Raw genomic sequence first — 25,696 nt, 5'->3', positions numbered from 1 at the left:
GCGGCCGCATGAGGGAGCAATCAAATGGAATGTGTTGGAGTACATACCTGAATTTTAGCCACCCTTCTGGCCACGTTCCGCACTGTACTTTCACTCACTTTAGCCTTTAATTTAGTTAGCGGAAGTGCCTCGGGCATTCCAGCTTTTAATTTGGCCTTTGTAGCTGGCAGCTCGGCAATTTCTTTATGCTGCAACTCTTTTATCGCACTCACCTCTTGCCCTTCTGCCTTTGGGGGCGACTTTGGAGTACATCCGCTTAATTAAAACCATAGTTGTCCGTTTTCCCTTCAAGACCCCGTGCAAGAAACTTAAAGACAATCGCACTTAAGGTTGCCGAATAAATAAAACTTCCTTTATTTGTAGCACACATAACGTTTAACTGGAGGAACGTATATTGTTATAGTATATATGCATACATTGGGTTGTTAGGCAAAGGGTTCGTTTATTGCATATTGCATTTAACATGTATTCAGGACACAGATATATCTCGGAATAATCTCCTCGGGCCAAGAGCACAACATTAACACTTTACTAGTTTAGCACTGGGTAATGTTTTTTATTTGCGCTTAGCAACATTTGGTTTCTGCTTAGTGGTAACAACCAGATATCAATATTCATGCGGAAGTTAAAAGGTACAACTCTCAAACGCCAGTGATATCCTAGCTAGACTATATATACACACATCAAACCGCCACTTGGCCATCCTAGGCTAGGAATATAAGTCGATGCACACTTCACCTGCTCTCTATGTACAATATACAATGGTTGGCTTACGGAGGCTCTTGCTCAAAGCTAGGCCAAATCCGCAGGAGGAGCGGTTGCTTTCTATCCTTACGGCCTCCTTTCATGTCAAAGGATTGTCTCAGCTGTCGGTTAAGCTGCCTGAGTTCTGCACTGAGGAAAATGACGCTTTGAAAATTTAAATTAAATGCTTGCAGAGAAATTTGATTTCGGTAGATATTTTTTTAAATTTCTTGGTCATATTTGCATGATGTACTTTAAATCTTTTTTAAAATGAATTTTTGCATTATATCCAGGCCAAATAAATTATTACATTTAAATTTTACATTTTTACAGTTTGCATCTAAATTATGAATTATTTTGAACACGAAACTAGTTTCGGAAAAAGCAGTCTTTACCTTCTATTGCTTCCTCAGTCTAGCCATCTCAGCTGGCAAATCCTAGACCCTTGCATCGCTATACTCGATGCGAACCACGCGCCTTGGTCGCTGGCCTCCGGGCAAGGGGATCACCCCCGTTCCCGTTCCACGCAGCGCCATTAACTCCCGCGGCTACAACTGCGTTCGCTTCGGTGCGCCACCTCCGCCTCCAACTCCATTGCCACCGCCAACGGAGCAGGAGGCGGATCCATCGCTGGTGGCCTCCACATACGAGTAGCAGGCCGTCTCCATGACCAGCGGATGGCAAATTTCGTAGACGGGCACCTTGAGGCTCGTCTTGCGTAACCCGCCCAAGCTGCTTTGCGAGCTCGAGCTGGGCCCAAACGATCGTCACCTGGGGTCGTTGCTCATCTCGGAATGGTGCAGCTCACTCTCGTCTCCGAAACTGTGGGCCGCAGCACTGGGCGTTATGCTGGGCGTTCGGGCTCGAATCCGAATGGCCGACATGTCAGATCCGCGGCGGGAGCTCTTCAGGGAGACGGACTGGCGGGAGCAGAAGCACCTGCAGATAATCCGCTTGAAGGCGAAACGGAAGTCCTTTGAGAACAGGGCGTAGATCATGGGGTTCACGGCGGAGTTGCAGTAGCCAAGCCAAAAGAGCACCGAAAAGAGGAGCGGATCGACGCAGTCCTGGCAGAACGGCCGGATGATGTACATGGTGAAGAAGGGGCACCAGCAGAAGATGAACATGCCCACGATGATGGCCAGTGTTTTGGCCGCCTTGGTCTCCATGCGGAAGCGCTTCACCTGCGCCTTGATGTTGCGCCTGCCCATCTTCTTGTTGGCCGGACGCGAGTGTCCCGATCCTCCAGCCTCGCTGGTATTGCTCTGCCGCCTGCCCAACTCCGGCAGACCCTTGCCCACCTGCAGGTAGCATGAGCTGGCCACGCCGTGCTGCTGCTGCTGTCGGTAGAGCTGCGATTCCGTGGACTCCCGCCCATTGGTGCCGTTGTAGTGGACGGCGAACAGTGCGTTCCCCGATTGCCGCCGCTCGTGACCCACCTCCCCGTGTCCGGCAAGCTCGCTGATGTTTTCGCTGGAGGGGTAGGACACCGAGATCTTGATCTTGTCGTGGTGGTGCAGTCGCCTGGTGGCGTACTTGGACAATCTCTCCGGGGAGGGGGTGCCTAGTGTGGTGGTGGTGCTCTGGGTGCTCCCGTTGCTGTGCATAGAGTCCTGCTGGTTGGATCCTCGTCCTCGATGGATGCGCAATGTGAGGCGTTGCTCCTCGAAGCGCGAACCGATGCCCTTGGAACCTGGTCAAGGAGGAAGGCAAAGAACATATCAGTACACGCAGTATTACATTTCGGCGGTGTTGAATATTGGCTCCCATTCCCCTGCCCATCTCTCCCACTCCTGTTGAATATCGCTCATACGCCCTGGTGCACGCGCTCGGAATTCGTTGCCAACTTCACGGCTTTTGGCCCACTGGAAAAGAGCTCGCCAGCCTGCCTGCACTTTAGCAAATTAAACGCGTAATTATGCAAATGTTGCGCCATAAACGCGACAAGCACTCGACGTTGTCGTAGTCCTCGTTTCGGTGTTTCTCCCCCTCCACTACCCGCCACCAATCTGTATGTTCTTGGCATGGAGTGTAGTCGCCTTTAAGCCGCCTTCAAAGCGAACTTTATTTCATTAACACAACCATTTGCATAATCCTCGCTTTCTTGCTTTCCCGCTCGCTCATCCGGCGCATATGTTGACTGCCTCCGCCTTGCTTTGCATTTATTACTCATACGCACGTTTAACTGCTGAATACATTTTCATTACTCGGCTCCACTCAACCCGCGACGAGTAATGAATAATCGGCGCAATAATGCAATATTTCAGCCAGGCCATTACTGGCACTGTTGCGTCTCCGTTTGCGGCATTAAAAGCTGGCTTATTGTCAAAGAAACACTCGAGGGCTTTAAGTCTGCTCCAAGTTTATGGACACTCGGATGGGCAGTAGACCATGCGGATTGGAGGCAGCCAACTTGAGTGGGAGTGACCGGCAAAGAAAGTCCCATTCAATTGGATTGCTATTAAGGGGGATTCGAAAATCCAACAATGAAGTAAACAACTTTAGTTGGGATGAGCAGGGATTCTCGGAAGTTGATGTTACTTCTCCAGAATTTTAATTTTCTGGCTGATAAGGATAATTATTTGTTTGCTACTTTAATATAAAGCTTGGCAAAAATGTTTAGAAAATCAAGGTGTCCGACAAACAAAATTAAACTTCCAACTTTGTCCGGGACTAAGACGTTCCCGGGTTCAATTTTTCAATGAGGTGGAAAACTAAAGTTAGTATAGCTAGTTTATCGTGACCTATATATATCCCAAAAAAAAAAAGAAACTTAGCAACTGAAAGGGTATAAGATTGTCGGTTTGGCTAGGCTTGTTTTGTTGTACTTGTTTCATGCCACGGAATGTTGACCTTATGTCAACCAATACCTGTGAGTTGCCCGTTGGTATTTGCCAATTTCTGTCTTCGTGGTCGGCACTTGTTTTTATCTTTTGTGCTTACTCTGATTGGTTTTCGCTTTGTTTTGTTCGATTTTACTTTTATTGAAAACGCAGCCGACTTACCCTGCTGCGATACACACATACATATACATTCAATATATAATATCTGGATTAACTTATGCGAATGAGTGTCCTCAGCGACTAATACATGTACATACACATCGGAACTGAAAACAATGGTCTGCTTAAGTCTAATCTACGTATCTCATAATGCTGTATCTGTATCTCATGTGGTAGGTATATTACTATATAGTTAAACGTAGCCTTAGGTCTAGGTAAATACATGAAAATTATTGCCATACAGTTACAACGTCGTTCAATGCGAATACTGACAGTTTTGAGAAGTGGGATGCACTGCGTCTGCCTCTGCGTCTGGCGGAGCTTACAAAAGTATCAAAAGAGCAAAATGCATTAGAGGACGCGTCCCTTGCAGAATCCTCCCCGCCGGATTCGCCGTCCCGATCCCGACACGGATGCGGAGCACTCCGCCTCCTGCGGCAGGGAGGAGCTCCTTTGCAGCGGACTCGGCTCATAGCTGCCGATTAGTCAGCTGAAGTCCACGCCCTCGCCGTCGTCCGAGCATCCGGATATGGTCTTGTGGAATGTTGCCGGTGCCATCAGGGCACGCGCCGCTATCATCTGGAAATTCTCCGACGCCCGGAATCCACTGCGGGTGCAGACGCATCTGCACACTATCCGCTTGAAGGCGATGCGAAACTCATTCGAGAAGAGCGCATAGATCATCGGATTGATGGCCGAGTTGCAGTAGCCCAGCCAGAAGAGCACCGAGAAGACCGTCGGCTGTATGCAGTGGTCGCAGAAGGCCCGGATCAGATACATCGTGAAGAAGGGCAGCCAGCACACGATGAAGCCGCCCACAATGATGGCCAGCGTCTTGGCTGCCTTGGTCTCCATTCGAAAGCGCTTCACCTGGAACTTGGCGCTGCGCTTGCCTGCCCGCTTCTTGGCCGACAGCGAGGTGGTCGAGAGTCCGGTCTCTAGGTCTCCGGGACCGGACGCAGCTGCGTCCAAATTAAAGGTGGTCTCGCCAATGTCGAAGAGGCTCGTCTTGAAGGAGGCACGTCGTCCGTTGGCGCTGCTGATTACCGCGTAGTGTGGCGACGCCTGTGGCTGCTGTCCTGCGTCGAGGACATTCTCGGAGGAGGGAAAGGACACCTTGATGGCCACCTTCTCGTGTCGCTGGCGGCAGACGCGCATCGAAGTGGCCCGCTTGGGGGCGCCTCCCTGAAGGTGATCCTCGGTGGAGGCACCCAGTCCCGAGGCCACGGCTCCACCCCCGCCTCCGTTGCTGTTCACGCTGAGAGTCGAGGACATTGAGTGCACCGAGAGAGGTGTGCGCTGGGGGGTGGAGCAAGGTCGTCCTCGGTGGATGCGCAATATGAGCTGGGACTCGTCCACTCGATTGTTGCCCGACTCGCGGGGACTGCCTGCAATTAGTGAGTGGTGCAATTTGGCGGAGTTTGCATCGCGGTGACCTCTCATGGATTAATTTCGGTGGGTTTGGTGGTTTCTTTGGACTGAGTGTGAGTGTGTGACATGGATGTTGGACATTCAGCTTGTATTGTACATGGACATGTGGTTAGATGGACGATCTGTGGCTGCTGTTGGCTGTTGGTTCGAGGTGTTTGAGTTAGATACAATCGTTTAAGTAGATGCAAGATACATTTCTCCTTGAGTAAGGTAAATTAAATTTGTTGACTGACACTTCACGAAGAGCGGTTAACTAACTACAAACTGTTACATTGAGATATGTTTAATGGTGGTAAAAACTTACGACTAGTTGAGTATAATAAAATGCTGCTCTACTTTTGTAAATACAAACATATTATTCATAGAGAGAAAAGGGACTCATTCCATTATAAAAATCTAGTTCATGAAAACGTACAAATATTGGAGATTTTTAAGTGTTTTTGTTTTGGTTTTTTCGATTTAAATTTATCTAGGACCAGGCATTGAACAGGGGACTTGGGTTTTATGGATATTGATCACATCAGTTGTAAATGCAAAATATTTTCGGTAATTAATTGTTATAAACAAGTCGTTTAATTTATTGTGGTTTATTTGTAGGGTCTGTTTTTTCTTTATCGTTTCGAGCTATTCACCCTCTGGGAATGGCTTTATTAGCCTAATTTTATTTATTACTCTATGTGGGATTGGTCGGAAGGGGTGGTTGGTTGGTATCTAAGCACACTGAAAAGGGAACTGAAATGCTATACTCCATGGATATGAATGAAAAATAGGAGAGGAGGAAACAAACCAATTTCTCAATTGTCAATTTTTCAAAAACTGCCCAACGTAATTAGGCAAAATGGACCAGCCCATTTGTTATGGGCTATCATTGCCAAGTTGTGAACTGAATAAATATTGGTCCAGATGCGGATACACGTGTACCCAGAGTTATCTCAATTTAAAACGAAGCATGCCGCATTTTTATTTGCATAAACCATATTAAACCTATTGAGAGCAAATATGGTTCGCCTATGAATAAACGAAGTGGGTAAAAGGAAATGTGTACAAACAAGAAACCCAGCATATGCAGGATTCGGTAAATAAAAAGGGATACACTATTGATTTTGTTTTCCCCACTTTGTCCCTCCTCTCTTCCAAAAAATAAAAGTTAAACAAACAATTTGTATACAAATATACAACGAAATATCCTAATGTATGTAAATATGCCAGGATGTGCAGGCGCAATCCCGGCGAAAGCCTTTATATTTCCAAGGACCCTGTCCGAGCCTCGGGATGTTTCGCATCCTGCGGCGCTGCTGATTTAAATAAATGTATAACTTTCGCCCGCCACTAAGTATAATCCCTGCACATAAATGTACATTGAAATGCTGGGTCGCATTCGACCATTTCCATTTCAACGAGAGCTGTAGTTTTCGTGCATTAATTCAGCATTTACAATTCACTCGCAACATTTTTGCGGGTCTTTGTGTGGCCTTTAATTGAATGGCATTTAATAATAATTAAGCGTCTGAGTGCCGCGGGGTAATTGGCCAGAATTGATTTGTCCGCCGCCAGTTGTTATTATACGCGGACTTGCATGCTACGAGCACTGTCGCCAGCCTTTGACCTTTGGACGATGTCCTGGCCGGGACAGAAGACAAGTGTGGCTGCAAGTCAAGGCCCAGGACTCGGCTCAAGTTGAGCCTGGCTGCCAGGGGCAGCTCGCACGAAAGTTGCCGGATCCTTTCCGTTTCGTTCTGCTCTTGACACGGGGCCAGGGTCACACTTCTGAAATTTCTAAGGCCTAACAATAACAGTGACCTCCTCCTCGTGGTCGGCGCCGTGAACCGCGGCAAGTTTTGAACTTGAAACTTGATTACCTTCAAAAGCCACGAAAAACGAGAAAGGCGCGTGGGCCGGATGGCACACCTACCACCAAAAATAATAGAGAATAGAGAAACCCGGACAAAAAGCATCAGCACCACCCGCATTGTGTCACGGAGCGATTTCCGACGTTGTGCACGCACAGCAAAGTGGCCCATGTTCATATGGGGCTCAAAATAATGGGAGTGGACGCGCTGATGGGAAGTTCTTTCAAGGAATATTTTAAATTGAAATTTTCGATTGATAGAACAAGTAATGAAAGGAAAAATAGAAGAGAAGTCTTTTAAATTAATATTATGTGTATATATTATATATTTTATATATTAAATAAATGTCAGACTTGTCTTGAAATCATCAAATGGCTTAAAACAATTTAACTATAATTAAAGGATAAGGCATAAACTTAATAAAAATAAATTTCTTTCGCTAAACAAGTAAAATTGAAATATGTGTTTAAGTTATATTTTCTGGCGGTGTATCCACATAAACTATAACGAGCTGCCCCGCGTGTGGGTGTGTGGGTAAACATCTCTCTTTAGCCGCCTCCAAGTGTGTGTGTGTGTTTGTTTGCGAGGAGACAAAGCATATTTCAAGGCTGCTACACGACGATTCTCGCCAGTGTTGGTGAGAGAACGGGTGGGTGTGAGTGTCTGTGTGGGCTGCTGGCAAATCTGGGCTTTGTGCTCAAAATGGCGCCAACTAACGACACGACAGTGCCAAAACAATAACAACTGCCAAGGCAACGGGAGCAAGAATGTCGACAAGAGCAGTGGTCTTAAGCTGGTGGCACCGAAATGCACTATCCGCTTCCGTTTTTTGAAAAGCGACTGAACTCCAATATGGCGGCAGTCAGCGCCCCAAAGTATGCAATCACTTTTAAAATGCAATTTCGTAGCATACTCGTACATCGCCGAGCTGCAGGATTTGTGGGGCCCATAAATTAGCGGGGAGCACTGATTTGCACTGGCACGAAGGTTGGCTATTGATTTTCCCGCTGAAGTCAGTCGGTCGGTCGGTTGACTTAGTTACGGCAGATTATCAGCGAATGCGTGCTAAGGATAGAATGGGACATAATATATCCGAGAAGTGTGCCCAATGAGCTGATCACGCGGAAGAAAGTGCGCTGTGGCCCTGGCCAAGTAATGGGCCACATATTAAAATAAACACCCAGTGCCAGTCTAATGGGCGCTCCCGACTTCAAACAGAATCTGCTCCCGGGGATTATCGCCACCACAGAGTCTTTGGGGACCAGTGAGGCCTGAAACGACAAAAACCTAAGAAAATAGAAAATTGCAAACAGAACATGCTAACAGGGAAGACATATTATATTTTATTTCGTCTTAGCCGATGGGTCGCTTTCATGTCTGCCATTTTCTGGCTGGAATCCCGCTCCTATTTAATCCCAACCTCAATTTTATCTAAGCCGATTTGTTTGATGTGCTCCCTCAGCGTTCATCGATTTCTTGTTTTTGCCCAACTTGGAATATAATGCTAATTATGATGCGTGACTTCTTCTTTGAGCATGTGATTTATATTATGCTGTAATTTAAAAGTAATGGGACATGTGCAGGACGTTGATTCCGGGTCTTAAGGATTGATTGGAACTCGAAAGGAGTTATGTAATTCTATAATTGGTTAAGCCAATTGGGTACTTCAGGTTCATAGCGGGTTATTCACAACTTAAAGTTGGAGCGCTTGTTAATCATACGCATCTATATGTTCACTTAGTTGGGTAAACTAGGCTAATTAATATTTATGAGTTAGGACTTTCTGGTTCTAAGTTATTATCACATTCATTTGAATATAGTTAGGGGGATTTAAATTACAAGGATTTTAATTTGCTCCGTGCTTTACAGAGATATTTGTTTATTTAAAATGTATTTTCCTCTCTTTGCTTACATAAAAATGAGAACTCTATTTTCAATTGGTTTTAAGGGGTTGACTTTGTAATGCCTGGGCTTTCACTAAGTGTATATGCATATGTATACTTATAAATTTACTCATTTCCAGGTTATTTATCATGTTTATTTATGTGCAAAACACAAAAACAAAATGCCGACATATGTATATATAAATGTTTGGATGTGTGCGTGAAGTTATTTATGAATGTAAATTTAGTGGTACTCTTTTTAGCGCCATCGATTTATACATTTCCGCCGTGTAAGTTGTTATATACTCCCCGACAATTTATGCTCTTCGGGTGACGGTTATTCAGGGGACGAGGACAAGGTCGAGTGGGTGGTTCTGTGGGGGTGTCTGGAATGCTCAGTGTGTGAATCTGTACACTTTTCGGTAGGATAACCAAAATAAAACGGGACAAACGGGACGTCACACTATTGACTACACGTCGAGAGATTTTAAACTGTTTAGCAATCGATATTAAAGCTTGAATAAAAGGAACTAGCTACGTGATTACGTTACTTATTTGGTAAGTAAACAAATATATATATATATATATGTATATATAGAGAGTGATGAGTACAAAACCAAACTGTTAGCTACGCACACGTTAAACCAAACGGATGGTGACAAGGTTCAAACAAATCGTGTCCAAATGAGCTGGTGGTTGTGGTTGCTGGGTCAGTTAACTACGGATGTGACTTACCCTTGGTGGTCTTGAAGCCCTGGTTAATGGCCCTCGTGGTTCTCACGGCAGCCCGGTAGATGCGCCAGTAGAAGAAGAGCATCACGAACATGGGTATGTAGAAGGAGCCCAGGGCGGAGTACAGGACGTAACCCCGATCGTTGGTCAGCTCGCACTTCCACGGACAGCTGCCGGAAATGGTCTGGGGTCTGTTCTGCGGCGGTGCGTTCAGCAGATCGAGGTCCATTTCCGTTTCCGTGGTACTCGAGCTGGTCGCTGTCGTCGTGCTGGTTGCGGTTGTTGAAGTACTGGTCGAGTCAATGGCCGCAATCCGAATCTCCGCGGATCCATCGATGGGGGCGAAATCGGGATCGTAGGGATTGTAGGCGTTGCCGTTGCCGATATGCGGCGGGGATGGAGGCAAGGAGGCCTCGCCCTGGTCCTTAATGCTATCTAACCCTAGTTGACCATCCTCCGAGCTTGACATCGTGGTGGTGTAGTAAAGCGTATGGTTTCCCTTTGGATAGGTCGGCTGTATAACCGCCTAGAATGAAGAGTAGAGTACAGTAGAGTAGAGGGATATGGGATCATGAGATGACACTTGATATTCGGAGGACCACATTAAAATTCCACCCTCGTCCGGGCACCCTCTTCACGGCGCCAAGAAGCCAATAAAAATGCAACTTAAAGCGGGTTATATTGCCAGAGATATTCGCCGACGTGTTGCGCATAAATATTACTCGTGGCTAAAGGTGGCGTTAACAAAAAGCCAACAGAGCGGCGAAATAAATGCCGCGAGCTGTATGTGAGAGCATGTTGGGCCATCAGGGAATGAGAATCAGGGCATGTTGCCCAACCCATCGCATCCTGACTATCCGCCGTAATAATAATCGATGCCAACAGCCTCGACTCGCTAACCGGGTTTCATCCTGGCAGCGGGCTGAATGCCAGCCATTCAAACGTGGCCCATTCAACTGCACTCAGCCACTGCAGTTGTGAATCACATCGAATTGAATTGAATTCAGTTGAGTTGAATGGTATGGAATGTCCTTCGAAAGGATACATTTTCGCATGTGCCGCTATGGAGAAGCCATCACATCATCGGCACCTTGATGCAAACTGGATTTATGTGTCTGGCTGGGCAAATACAAGCAGTAGTACAACCAAAAGACAGGACCATAAACTGGAGCAGGGCCAAAAGGCGAGTAGTCGTGTATCCTGCCCGATCTGATTACCCAGTGACTGGGGTGCCCATAAATTGTGCTCCCCGGCTTGTTGGCAATTTTGTTGCGGCATGTGTAACACATCATTATCAGTGTCGTTGCGTAAGAATAATGTCAAATAATGTCCACAGAAAAGGGGACGAAATTAGAAGCAAGTCCTTTCCTCGGAAAGGACGAAATTCGTGTCTTGTTTTACGGTAATTTTGGCACAAATGAGCCGGATTGCAGTCTTCAGCACCAGCCAGTGTCGCTTCCATTGTCGATGTGGTTGAGAAACCACTGCTGCCAACCCCAAAATGGTGTCAATGACAGAATGGTCCTCAGTTTTGGGGCTATAGAAACAACTTTTGGCAGTCGGTCGCCTGCCTGCCTGTCGGCCTGGCTTTTGTTCTTTATGAGGCTGACTTGAGCGTGCTAAAAACAGTTTACCGACTTTCAATTTTGCCGGCCCTTTCGGCTTCAACGTTGGCAGAGACAAACCGCGTTTCCCATTTACCCCGTTAATTTATCGCATCGGGTCACTTGTGGGTCAGTTGCTGCCCCCAACTTACCTTTTGATCCTTCCAGCCGACTAGCGGCGGAAAGCAAATAAAAAATGAGAGTACCCAAATGCCGGCGATTAAGGACTTGGCCTTCTTGGTGGACATTATGCTTGGGTAGGTGACGGGTCGCGTGACCGCCACATAGCGGTCCAGTGATATGGCACACAGATTCAGGATCGATGCCGTGCACATCCAGACATCGACAGCCAGCCAAATGCGGCACCAGAGATCGCCGAATATCCAAACCTAAGGGTTGACAATTTTGAGATATTAAAAAAAGAAAGAATTACTAATATTATATAATTGTTTTCTATATATTGTATAATTCTTGAAGACATTTAAAAAAAGGTGGATACTTGATTGAAATTGAACTACTTGGACTTACCTTGAAGACCTCCCAAGTGGCTGAGAAGGGTAGGACGGCCAAACCCACCAGAAGGTCGGCTACAGCCAGGTTGACAATGAAGAAGTTCGTCACACTCCGCAACTTATTCGAACAGAAGACGGCGGCAATCACGAGGCAGTTGCCACCGATGACCAGAACGTTGATGAACTCGAGTACGGCCAGGGAGATCAGATTGGCTGGTTCCGTCCATTTCACAGATTTAATGAGATCCTCGCACTCTGTTTCATTCATGGCGGTACTTTTGAGATGGGTGTGTATCTGAGTTCACCACCTGCAACAGACAGCAGCAGACAAAATGGGGAAATTTTAGAAAAAAAGAGATACACAACAAAACATTTGACTGGCCGCCTAATTGCTGCCACAACCTGACCTCGCGTGCCTAATTAATTTATGAAAAGGCTGGCCTATAAATAGTCCAAAAATGAATGGAGCAGTCGTTAAACGAGGAAACCCAAATGAAATATAAATGTGCGTGGGTTAGACATGACCAGAAGGCATTACTCTATTTTGGGAACAATGTGAACTGAGCCGCACTTGCCAATTGCTTGGCAATAATTGGAAATTGGAAAAACACAAACAATTAACTTAGGCTCTATCATAAGAAATTTAAAGAATTTTTCAAATATTTCGTACTCAATTTAAACGCATTTTTTTTAATTAAAGAGGTGCTTTTCTATCCCTTTAAATACACTGTTGCAAAAACGTATCATTACAAGGATAGGAAAAATCGCCCCAAGCCATAAATGTAAAAATAGGGCAATTAGAGGCAGAAGTGAACAGAAAGATGGGCAGAATGAGCAGGAGGGCTGAAAATAAAAGAGGATGTGCCGCAATGCCGGTGGCGTATTTGCTTAATTGTTTTGTAAGACAACATAAGCCCAACCTTTGGGATTTCTGCGACGCTGACCTGGGCCAATAATGAAAAATTAAATACTGGCAGATATATAATACAGAATGGCATTTATATAGATACACATATATTCTGAGTCGGCGGATGGAAGCCGTACACACATCTTGCTCACTTGGTATTCAGCTGCAGTTGCACATTGCAATTTAATTGCCATAATTAATTACGCTCGTTTGCAATGCGTTCGTGTGCGTGAGTGTGTGTTGGGTGAAATCTATGAATGAATTTGCCGCCGAATTGGCACTGTCAGCACTTTTCTATTATTTGCGGAGGAACTGAATGAAGAGGAGTGCACTCAAATAGCTGATAATGCCCGAACAATTATAAAATCGGGTAAACAAGCAATCAACTGCCATAAAGCGAGCTCATTGCCGCATTCCATATACGCGCATGTTTGGGGTGCCAATCAATAATTGAAATTATTTTTGACTTTAATGGTTCGGACGCCTGCCAGGCACGCACCCAAAAATGCGAGAAGGTATCCCTCGGTCGGTTTTTGGGCCAGCTAATTGCCGGGTATTCACGGCACGCAACAAATCGATTAAAGTACACATTTGCCTCAAGACTAATCCACCTTTTTGGAGCGAGGCACATTGCTACCAATTGTGCGAAGTTTGCCAAGTTCCCAACGGGCCATTTGGACATGTGCTAAAGAACACCTGTTTTGGTCAGCTTAATATTTTGTAAAGCGCTTTAATAATGCATATTCGAGCCCATTTCGAACACCGCAAAAGGCGAGAGCCATGGGAACGTGTTCGCCGCCCAAATGTTCCAATCAAGCGAACTATATCAAACAATATCGATTTGCTAGTAATACCCGGCAAATCATTGATTACGGGCTAAGTTCAAGGTAGTGCCAACCTTTGTTGGCGACGAAGGGTTAATGTAAGTTGGCCCCACATTGGGCAGAAACTTGGGAATATGGGATATTCCGCAGTATTGGCAGTCCGGGGCAAGAAGTGCGTGTACGAGGCCCGCATAAATTACTCACATGACAAACAAAATGCAAAGGGCAAAGAGGAGCCTGCCCGGCGAAAATTGTTGCCAGTTGGAAAGTTTAAAAGCATTTTGGCCTGGGGATGTGGCAGGAAGCCCTTCCTGAATGAAACTCGACGGCAGTTGATGGCATTTTCTTGGCGCACAAAATTTGCATGCTGAAATTCGCTTTGTGGCAGCTAATAAGGAGAAATGCCCAAATTGAGTTGCACGCCGAAATTTGCCAACATTAAATTGCCGAGCGCAATAAATAATTGGCATTTAAACCGAGTTGTAAAAGCTTTTCACCCACGCGACCCACGCGGCGTATACGCATTCCCTTTTCTGCGAATACCCTTGAGAAGTGAGTTGCTTTGGAAATTGAATAACAAACTGGTAATTTCACCAGACGTCGATGTAATAAATTAAAGTAAAATATGAGCTGCATATTAAAACAAGAATACATAATTTTTAGAAAGAGTATCATGAGATTCAACTTGCTGATTGCACTCTGCATTTTTTTGTTCCATTACGCATACGCCTAGTTGACGATGACATAAAGAGGAAATTATTAATGAGTACGAGCTCAGGGGTGGCGTTTTGAAGCAAATTAAATTTAATTACCGCAGCATTAAAAGTTAGCAGAGTTCTTTAGACGAAATTAAAATGTCAAAAGGCGTAAACAAAGTTTAAGCACATTTTCCGTGAATCATTCATACTTATATGAATGCTTTTACCCATTCATTTTCTGCAAATGACTCACTTTAAAGCACACAATCCTAATTAAGTTTCCAAATGTCTTTTAATTTCAAGCAGCACTTCTCTCGAAGGATTTCTCAGTATATTTGCAGTTTGTATATCTTAATTTGATTGGTTTCTTGTAAATTGTAATTTCAATTTGGACAGTAAAAGTAGCTTTTGGTCTGAACTGCTTCGTGACACAAGATTTCCCATTAAAATTTAAATTGTCGCATTGTAAAATAGTTCTTCTCATACTTTCCTAACTTTAATAATAGCTATCCATTCCTCAGCAATCAAATGGTAATGTATATTCACGGAAACACAATGGAGACAGTGTTTCTGACAGGCCTTATGCATGCAAATTAAGCATAAAATTCCATTATCGCAATGTAAATATTAAATTACAGTCACAATGACCCGGAAAGAGGTGAATTTGTATAAAAGTACTATTCTTTTGCAGGACGAGGATGGAACACCCTGAATTCAATTTGTGTGACAAAGCTGGAGAGAAAAATAAAAGCCCGAGCAAAGAAAATAAAACCACAGGAGAAATTGCATCAAATCAGATTTGTGAAAAGTTGGCAGTGAAATAAATTGCAAGGTGCCTGGGGAATTGCAACAAGTTGATTAGGTCACAGGGCAATCACAGCACAATTTGATTCGGATTTTGTCCGTTGATATTTAAGTTAGTTTATTTGTAAACTCTAAATGATCGGTTATGAAAGGGAATTCAAATAAATTAAATTTCCATGGAAAATGCTTTGTCATCAGCTTCAATCACGTCTCTTTTCGCATTAAATTGATTATTAAATAAGTCCATTAGCCGGATAAGCCATTTGGGCTAACAAACCGCGACATTTGTGGCGAAAAATCAAGTTGGCGCCAATTAGCTGGACGCGTAGTTTCGGCCGCTAAATGAGCTAAATTAGGATTAAAACGCAAAATTCGCAACAATTTGCAGTTGCCACACAACCGGAAACCGGATTCCAAAAACCGGAAACTGGACCATTACACACAGCCGCAAAAGCAGCCACGCCCACGCAGATAAAACAATTTTGCCGCTTGCTGATTTCTGCCAAATGCAATTGCCCGACGACAGCTCCCGCAGAAACTTTTAATTTAATTCTGATAATTGCGCGCGAATGGCTCGCAGAAATTAGAGAGGCACCCCCAAACGCCACACACTTTATTGGGCCAAATGGAGGCAGTGGGGCCTGAACTTTAACATTCGCAACTATCACGGGCAAGCTGCCTTTGGCCTTAGGCGTTGAAAATTCCCTGTACGAATACAATTACTTGGTTGAAAATCAAATGCAAATGACAGGCCAAAGCCTCTCGATGTGTTCGCTGGCTTTGTTCGAAGGCCGAGATCTGAGCATGAGCTCAAGTGATATCTGGAGAGGTCCTGTCAGGAAGATGTCCTAGGCGCTCTAGCTGGGGTGTTTGCAAAAGCTGATTTATTGTGGGAATTACTTGAAGTAATTAAAATTTAATTAATGGCCCGCCCGGCTGTTAATGTTAAGTAGTTGGGCCATTAGCAGAGCCCCCACTTTTTCACTTTGCCCACCGTTTTGCGAGGCAATGTTCACGTAGCTTTACGAGCATCTGCCGGAGACACATAAAAGTGTCCCACCGGCTTGGGGATACATCGCGGCACATATATATTCATCCGATTTATTGCCGCTCATTTGGCCAACGGTATGTAACTGCTGCTGCAGCTACACAAACAGACAAACAAGATAATCAATGTCGGACGCACACACATCATCATGTCAAAGTTGATTGCAACATTCATGTGGACATGGGTGTGTAGAAGGGAGGTCCTAGGGGTGTGGGAGTTCCTATTCGTGTGGGAGTTCCTAGGCGTGTGCATGTGGCAGGCTGGGGACAAATTCACCATTCGCCCTGGCATCGGCGAAATGTGCAACTGACAGCTGCTGTGCAGCTGCAGCAACAACACAGCTATGGCCACACAACTAGGACGTGCCTACGACTACTGTCAACTGTTCCTTTGCAAGGGACATATGTATACATACGTGCCGCATACTCCTACTACTCAGACTACTACTACTCCCACTCCTTGATGAGGCGCACGGGGGTTTGGCAGGACGTGCGTGCCACTTTGCCACAACGACAAGAAGCAACGGAAATAATAACAGGAAATGTTGCCAACTAAATTTTTAACACAGCACAAGTTCTACGAGCAGCTTGACTAATTGTGCGCGACATGCATTCCATTTCTTACAAGTCCTTTGGGTAAATAGAGTCGCTAGCAAATTGTTTGATTGATTGCTGTTTGTGCAAGTTGTCAGAGAAATCAAGATACGAAAAGCAAAACGAGTCCTGACCTTAAAAGGGAGTCCTTGAATTTGCATCAAATAAAAAAGCTCCCCGAATGCTTGAAGTTTCTAAAAATAAATAAAAGGGACCTCTCACTGAAATCTAAATTTAACTAAATTTTAAATATTTACTAAGAGTCCAAAAAAACGTAGCCAGTTTCAATTCTTTGACTGCTCCAGATTTTCTAAGACAAAAAAGATTTGATTTTTTAAAATTATTATCATTAATTTTTATTTTATATGGGAATTCCCGAACCGCGGTCTGAATGTGAAAACTTTTTAATCTAAAAATTATTATTATTTCGATTGGGAATACAAATTTTTGAGTACTTAAAAGTTATGGAAAGCTTCTTCGAGTTCAAAAAGTAAGCAAACTGAGACTTGGCACCCCATGTAAATCGCCACGTTCAAGGTTTATTTACTCACCAATATCAGCAGTTCGTTGGGTAGTTGCAACCATGAATTACAGAGCTGTTGCTTTATGGCCATGTTGTTGATGTGGCTGGCGATGTTGAAGCTGCGGTTGTTCCTGGCAACCGGTGGCCACTGCCGCTGATGATGGCCGTGTTTTGGACCAAAAGCGAGCCCTTTGCCGATGCCGATGCGGTCGCTTTGGTGGATTCCTGTGCGTCTCGTGGGCCCCGGCACCCGCAGGTTGTCTCCATGCAGAACAACTGCGTTCCGGGGTGACAGTGTCAGTGTATGTGCCCCTAATAGTCGAATCGTGGAGTGCTTTGTCGCTGCTTACACTATTGTTTACACAACCCGCGGTTTACATGCCAAACAAGTGCGATAGCAACATTTTGATGGTAGTTATTTGCGAGTCCCGCAGGATATTGCACATAAGCTGCAGGAAATAGCTGCAACAAAAGTACACAAAACAGTTGTTATCAGTCACACGGCGTATACGCAATGTCTCGTTCAACAAGTCAACACTTGATGCCAGTTGGCAGTGTGAGCTTAGCAAGTTATCAAGAGCAATTTTCAACTGTCAATTGCTTTATGTGCTCGGAGATTAAAATCGTCAGATGGTTTAAATCGGTAGAAGGACTTTAGATTATGATAAGTCTTGATGCCACTTAGGTATTGTGGCAATATATTGGCAATCAATAAATCCAATCGCTTTGCTCGCCTTATAGCAGGGGGCAGGGGTTGACAAAAGCTATCAGAATTTACTGATTGCCTGGCAGCAAACTTTTGTAAGCCACTGTGCAGCAGCCGTAAAACTTTACAGGCCCTGCATTCTATTGAAAAGTTATGCGGAAAATAAATAAACAAGTAAGTTGTTCAACAAAAACTGACAAGTAACTTAATTTTGATTGACTGAGCCGGTACAACTTCTTCTGCCTGCTGAATGCAGTTTCTCCTTTGTTAATCCTTAAAGCCTTTTCCGCTGCCTCGTCCCGTCATTAATTCCGGCAGTTCGGTGGAATTTCTTCCACTTTTGCACTTTTCCCCGGAATATATTCAGTTTCTCCCATTTCACACGCTGTCAACTTGACAGGGGAATTTCAAATAACAAAACAAGAATAATAACAAAAACAAGAATAAAATCGATAGGTAATCAATGTTTAATAACTTGAGCGTGTTCCTTGACCATGGTGACTGAACCAAACCGAACCAAACCAAACCAATGCGAACCAAACCGAATCCGAGTCGAATTGAAAGGAACGGCTGACAGCATTGTAAACATTGAATAAGTCATGGGTCGCTCCTAGCGCCTTTGCGCATATTTAATGGGCATATTTTAACGAGACCACGTTCCCGAAATACTACCAATCTTTATATCTGGATATAGTGCCGAATGCGTCATTTAAATTTTCGACGCGTTTTTTTCTTTCGGCCCGCGAAGGTCAAATCATTGTCAGGGATAGGACTTCGCCAGAAGTCCGCTAATAACCATAATTTGTTCTTAATGACATTCAGCATTCGGCGCTTCTTTGAGGCCTGGCCAATTTAAGCTGGCCACACCCAGGACATATTAATAAATATATATTCATATTGGCCTTACGGCCGACGGACACGACACCATCGATTCGTTTTAAAACCTCTCTCTTTTTGCCATCACATTAAATGGCGAAAATGAATGCAAATTTAAATGGGCTGATCTCATTTATGGCCGCTTATGCTAGTGTTCGCTAAATTGAATTAACCCACCGGGTTTTGGCTGGAAATGTGCACCACACTCGCAAATGGTTATGTGCCATGTCATGTGCAGGCTCCTTTGTATCCTTAACCGGAAAACGAGTGACTTCCAACGAAACTGTGCGTTGCATACACAATTCAGTGGCCTGGTAAACTAATTAGTCGACTGACGAAAACGTCGGAAAAAATGGCTTACCAGCAAATATACATGAAAGAGTTAATTTGGTGCTTATAGAGCGAAGTGGAAGTGGATTTGTGTGCGGAGCATAAATAAAGGGGATTCCCGGAAGTAGAGGTGGAAAATAAATCCCATTAGCCTGGGTAAACACCAGCCAAACCAAGGCGGAGCACCCTGAATAAATCACGTAAAGACTTATTAAAGACGAATTTAATATGTCCAGACCTTAGAATTAGCCAGTAATAATGTTAATGATTGTCCAGCTCGATAACGATGCCGTAGATGGTAGCCAGGAAAAAGTAAATATAATACAAAGAAAAAGCCACCATTTACATACGTCATCTAGTTGAGTTGACCAAGTTTGTTGTGTTGCCAAGTGCGACAAGGCAAAATCACTCGAGTGCAAAGAGATTGAGATTCAGGGCCACTTAAGTGTCATTACATTTGCCTTCGCCTCGCGTTTCCTTTTTGTCAAAAGTCATTTGTTTGTTTGTTTTCCTCACTTTGGCTATTTATTGTACTGCTGCTAAGGTGAAAGTGGGCAATACAACAGCCGAAGCCTGGAATGGGATTTTCTTTATGCCAACGACATGTTTACTTTATGCTAAGTTTGTTCTTGTTAAATAGGATTATTCCAAACACAGCGGGAGTATTTACTTACACATTTATTTTTGGCAGCCGAAGTCAATGAATAACATAAGCGCAGTAAAGACATTTTCAGGTATAATAAAAAAGAATATTACTCTTTAACTTGAATTAACAAATGATTGGGTTATTTTGAAAAAATAGCACTGAAGAAAGCGCTTTCATCGCAAATATGTTTAAGAAGTATTTTCAAAGTGAACGTGTAAGAATTATAAAATAATATAAGCCACTTGCAATCCAATTTTAGTTCCTTCTGGGTTATTGTTTCGCAAAAAGATTTCAAAGATTTCAGTAGCACATTTGTGTTTGAGTAGTTAATGGCGTTCCTGCTCATTGCCGTCCTAAATGTACACAAACCCACCCACACCCATGCAGCTCGTCTAACAAAAGGTTTTATGTGCCATGCACAACGAAATATAAAAATTTACACTAAGCCAAACCCAGCTTTTCCCGCTTTCCATGTGCAGACCCAATCCTCATCCACATACCCATCTACTACATTCTACATTCCCAGTCCCATTCCCCAACTAGCATGTCAGCCGTTGTCTTGTCTTGCCTTTACATACAAAATTGACTGTGAAAACGCTTTGGGCACTTTGGTTCTCTGTTTGCACACACTCTCGCTGGAATCGTCCTAGTCCGCCACCAGGACCTTCCTCACACATATGTACATATGTACACACATGTGTGTGCATCCAACTTTCCTTTCAAGCCTGGTATGGCATGTCGGTCTACGTCGGCTTCTGGCTGTCTATGTCGCATTATGTTCGTCGGTCGGTTCTGCACATTTGTATTTTAGTTTCGCGCAGCTTTGCTTTTTTATGAGCAAAATAATTTGTGTTTCTGTTTTATGCTGTCATAAAAGAACGGCCCTGTTGCAGTAAAAAAGGGCTGAAAAGTTTGTGTGTGAACTGGTCTAAGGCCCGAATCTATCCACATTTCGCCACGCATGATCAATTAACTAATGAATGCCAGTGAGCTGAATGCATGAACAGCTGCAGGAGTTCATTGAGTGGTGGCATGAACGCTCGACTTTTGTCAACACGCACGTAATGGCACACACAAAAGCACACAAAATGCTGCCCCAAAGGCAAGCTGCAAATTAGATTAATTACACAGCCACCACACACACCCAGGAAATCAATTCGGTTTTCAATAGCATTCAGTTCGATTCAACTTGGCGGGGTCAGAGCTCAGAGCTGCGGAATCGAGCGGTGTACAATCGGATGAGAAACTCATCTCATCTGCCATTTGACATCGAACAGATATATATATTGCTGGCTGCCAAACTATGAGTTGTTGCCCAATCGGACTGCCAATCAACATGACAAAACAATTGAAATCAAATCCATAAATTGCTTTGCCAGCACAGAACGCAAAATATAAAAATGACTTTTATTTTGCATTCGATTGCGATGCAATCGCAAATGCGACTTTATCTACGATATTGCTCGAGTGTTGCTGGGCGTTGGAATCCCAAACATGGCTCGTGTCTGGCACTTTGCATGATTCTCGGATGGAATTGGGCCCATTCCGAGTCGTGGAGGTGTGCAATTAATTCAAAAGTGTCTGGCGAAGAAAGTTGCAGTCATTAATTAGCTTTTTAAAATCAACCCATAGACTCTAGCTTCTCAGTTCATTTGGCACGTTTCGTTCGAAATGGAGAAGCAAAAAAAAAAAATGGCAAGTAGAAGAGCCCAAGGACCTGGAGTAAAGCTCATTTCCGTTTTATATTTAAACACTCGAGGGCTAAAATGTTTGCTCTACTATTTCCACGCAGTGCAAAATCATCATAAAAGGCAGGGAATGAAAAAATAAATAGCCCTGGCCCCAGAGAGTGCCCTCTTCGGTCGATGGACCATGGAACTCGGAGGTGGGAAACGCTTAGCAAGTGGATTTTTAAATTAGTTTGTCGACTCGACGACGACGACGACGAGGCATCCTACTTCTGCAGATAAAAGCCAAGTCGGTGACTTCAGGCTTCCCAAGTTGGATGGAAGGTCCTTTTTTCGTAAATGGACTTGGCCCGCTTTCGGCGTCGACTCCTTCTTGCTTATTTAAATGAATTAGGTGATTTTTCAAGAGCTAAGCTCGCCACGAGCAGTGAACTCATTTCCGGCCAGTGGCCATTGGCCCTTCATGCTTCATTTGGCCCCCACTTTGTGGCTGCATTGCAATGAGCTGTTAATTTGCAGGCCACTGCGTGTCAATCAAAACTTTTACTAGATCTGACCCTGGGAATTCTGATTGCTACCCACCTAAGCAACGCCAAAAATACAATAATCGTCTTAGGAAAAGCCAAATAAAATGTAAAAAAAAGCGTTTCAAGAGGGAGGCAGCGAAAAAGTGCTCCCTGAGTGTTAAGTACATTAAACAGATACGTACTCTCCATGTAAAAGACTCAATTTTTCGGCAGAATCAGGGCCCACACGCCGTATACGCAATATCGTGCGTTTGCCGCAGTTTTCTTGTCGCCCGTCTGTTCCTACATGTGCCCCATTACGCATACGACGCGTGAGCCAGGCGGCAGGTAGCAAGGTGAATAATTCGCAATAAAGCGGCAAAGTGGCACGAAGAAGCACACGCTCGAAAAAGTGCGAGTCGGGAATTGAAAGTGAAAGGGTACCTCCTGCACATTTCGCCTCGTTTTATTGCCGGGTTATTGTTATTTAATGCCAAGTTTAATGCCAACACACACACACACAGAAAGTGGAAGCAAACACCTAAAACAATCTCATGCCCGCCCCATTAATATATTTCAACTGGTTTGGTTTGTTTTATATTATTTCGTTTTGCTTTACTTCCAAGTACGTGTGGGCTTCCCCTGCATTTCGGGCCGAGTGGCAAGTCATTTGCTTCGCTGGTTGCACAATTCTATGTTGACGCTCTTTTGTGTTCGACTGGGCCAAAGAATCTCAGGTTTCGGTGGCTTATGCACGTAGCTTGCCATTGTTGTGCCCGCTGGACAAGGAAGCAATTTGAATGCCTTTACAGAGCGCTGCACAAAGCACAGAATTATGTTTACGTCCAGCTCGGCTGCCACTTCACATTTCCCAGTTCCCACTTCGCACTGCTTCCTGCTTCCAGCTCCCTGTGCCTGGCCAGGCGTGAAGATTTCTATAGCTGGACACACGGACACTGTTTTAGAGATGCTTTCAATACCATGGTCAAAATGGGAATGTCTCTACAGTATTTAGAGTAGCATTTTTCGAAACAAATTATATTATTTTTATGAGGAATTCCATTATTAAATATTATGTTCGTTATACTTAATTAATAATTCATTTTAGGTATATTCATATTCTATGTATTTGCAACATGGCCTATGAATTTATTTAAAGTGTACATTGGATAGTAAAATGTAAAGCTTTAAGTTGATGGAACAAGATGGTGAGCTAATGCGTTTTATCTGCTCAAAAAGGACGTAGCTGTATAAAGTAATGAGAGACTCACGATGAAATGCATACAACAATAAAAATGTTGTATTTTAAAGTATCTTTATTTCAGAACGCTTATACTTAGGCATACTATCAGTTAAGGCGACGGGTTTGGGAAAGCTGGCTAATTAATGCCTCCGAGTCGTGACTTTAGCCGCATATAGGGATGTCTGAGTGGCATTAAATAAAAGTCCGGCTGACTGGAATTTCACACTTAAAGTTGAAATAAATGGGGATCCATTTGAAAACCTAATTTATTACTACATTTTCCAGCCGTTCGGCTGGCAACCCGTCCTTCCGTCGGCCAGTCTGTCCGTGTTATTGGTCCGGGCGGTCCATTGTGGCCCTGTCAAAACAACTTCCATTGTTTGCCCCCATTTCACCTGTCAACTGGCCTTTGTGTCTGCTAAGCTTCACACTTGGTGGCGGAAAACTCGGAAGATGGGCGAAGGAACTCTTGCCGAGTGCTGGATGGGTCGCACTTTGGTTTCCATTGTCAACAAGCCAGCCAATTTAGTTAATTAGGCTACCGAAAGTGAATAAAAAAAATCTGTAACCAAAGGCGGTCAACAGCCACGTGCTAAGCTCTGTGCAAAAAAAATAAAAAAAAAACGAAATAAAATAAAACCGCAAAAATGCACAAAACACTTGACGAATTTTTTCCGTTTTGCTTCGTAATTTGTATGCCGCGCGCCTTTTTCCCCCCAAACTAATTGCGTCGTCGCCTTCGGAGATGTTGATATGGGTTTGTAATTAACTGAGACTATGGATTTATGGCCAGTACTGTTTGGCACTAATACCCAATCTCATTGCCCAAACATTGCTTTGGGGTTTCTGCTGGTACCGATTCATTATTTGGGTGCAAATATCTCGAATACAACTTGTAGATCCCCTGACCAGCAAACAAAATGTACAAATGCAAGCATAAGAAATGCATTAATATAATGAGTTTCACTGTTTTAATAAATCAATGTTCACGTCTTAACACTTCTAATCTATTAATGGAGTTTTTGTGTCCACTAGTAAATAATATTTTATAAAATAGTAAAAGCAACTGGTATAGTAAAAAGTCTATTACTGAATATATTTTTAAACAGAGTAATGATAGTTTTATTACCAAATGGTTTTAAAATATCATTTTTGTATTGCCTCTAGAAGTTGAAATAAGTGTTTTACTGAGATATTCGAATTAAATATGCAAACTTAAAATATCTACAATTAGTTTAACTTCGAAAAGTGTCATAAACTTGAGCAGACTCACCTGCATAAATCATCGCGATGTCGATGGCGTTTGTGATCTGAGTTTTCTGGGCGAGATTAGCGAGAGGCCGTCACCGAATCGCTTGGAAAATCGGTCAAGTTTTTGTTTGTTGCTGGTTTTCCGATGCACTTGCTGGCGTTAACCGGCTCACCAGATAGCTATATATTTTCAAAAGCTATAGCTATATCGACTTGTTGCCGCGGGTCTCGTGTGCTCTCGCTCTCTTTGGCCAATTAATTGGTTGTCATGCGTTGAATAATTGCACGCATTTTGCCTAAAATCTCCATACTCAGCATTCGGTTTTCGATATTCACTACTCAGTTTTCAGTGCTAAGTTTTGAGTGCTTAGTTTTCAGTGCTTGGTGGTTTGTTGATCTTTTCGATTGGGCGTGACTAGGCCGGGTTTTGTGAAATTAATAGTTTGTTTGCGCTAGAATTTGATTGAAATATGTTTTATTTGTTAATTGCATGGATTGGCAACGGCAACATTGCACTGGCAATTTATGGCAAACCAATTATTTGCTGTCATTGCTCAAGCAGAGCAGACACAAAGGCGAAGGAAATGCAGTTCTGATCTGCTGACTGACATCATCTATAAACAGAAATATTTATTTTTGCATATGTGCAAATGTCACAGCGGGACAATTATGAAAATTGCACTTTGTCAATGCTATGTTTGTTTCGGCGACAGCAAGGAAAATTGTTTGCTAATGAGCGAAATTACGAAACGGAACGAAAGCGAGCGATTTGATTAGGCGAAACTAGCACGGCGCTGAAGAAAACCCCATTAAATCACATAAGACACATTCACACTCGTCTCACACTCGCGAATTCATTATGAATGCACTCACTCGCTCGTCGCGCTTATTGCGAATTTTAATATTTCGGTTTTTTTGGCCAGAAGGCACGTACATAGCTGCCTCGAGCTTTAGTTTTGGTTATCAATCATTTGTAATTATAACTTCAATTGTATGGCTAACATCCTTATGCTTCGATCGAGGACTCAACAGGAACTGAATTCGCAAAATGGTGCTAAACAGCTGTTGTTCGCGATCACGAGCACTCGCACTCGGCGCTTCGGCAACTCACACACACACGCACAAGTGCACACACCCACACAGCGCTTCCTTACACTTACACCCACGCAACACTGTTAGCTACCGTTATGTGCCGTCGGCAAGAACCGTTAGTTCTGGCCAGTTTTCTCCGCTCGTGCGAATTGGCACGACCGACGCGGCAGAATTTTCAACACGAACTGAATTTTCAGCGCGAA

General features: G+C 43.8%; 1 protein-coding gene across 2 annotated transcripts; it reads right to left on the bottom strand.

The window, feature by feature from the left end:
* Positions 1 to 324: 324 nt before the first annotated feature.
* Positions 325 to 25,696, bottom strand: LOC6727306 (octopamine receptor Oamb). Of its 2 annotated transcripts, none has more exons than XM_044923188.1 (7): positions 25,562 to 25,696; positions 24,424 to 24,853; positions 17,184 to 17,617; positions 11,775 to 12,066; positions 11,399 to 11,635; positions 9,646 to 10,168; positions 325 to 2,437 (listed from the first exon to the last, which is right to left on the bottom strand). In XM_044923188.1, the coding sequence occupies exons 4-7, from the start codon at positions 12,024 to 12,026 to the stop codon at positions 1,512 to 1,514; spliced, it is 1,938 nt and encodes a 645-aa protein (XP_044779123.1). In that variant the 5' UTR covers positions 12,027 to 12,066; positions 17,184 to 17,617; positions 24,424 to 24,853; positions 25,562 to 25,696; the 3' UTR covers positions 325 to 1,511. The 2 variants fall into 2 exon arrangements, with proteins under 2 accessions (XP_044779123.1, XP_044779124.1); XM_044923189.1 differs by lacking the exon at positions 325 to 2,437 and adding an exon at positions 3,704 to 5,134.

Source organism: Drosophila simulans, chromosome 3R (assembly GCF_016746395.2).
Source record: "Drosophila simulans strain w501 chromosome 3R, Prin_Dsim_3.1, whole genome shotgun sequence".
Lineage (NCBI taxonomy): Eukaryota > Metazoa > Arthropoda > Insecta > Diptera > Drosophilidae > Drosophila > Drosophila simulans.
This window is presented reverse-complemented; position numbering and strand designations above follow the sequence as displayed.

Coding starts and splice junctions, on each gene's coding strand:
- LOC6727306 (XM_044923188.1), bottom strand. CDS start 12,026: ATGAATGAAACAGAGTGCGAGGATCTCATTAAATCTGTGAAATGGACG. Junction 10,169..11,398: donor TCGGCTGGAAGGATCAAAAG/GTAAGTTGGGGG, acceptor TCTTCATTCTAG/GCGGTTATACAGCCGACCTA. Junction 2,438..9,645: donor GGGCTTCAAGACCACCAAGG/GTAAGTCACATC, acceptor CTCCTTGACCAG/GTTCCAAGGGCATCGGTTCG.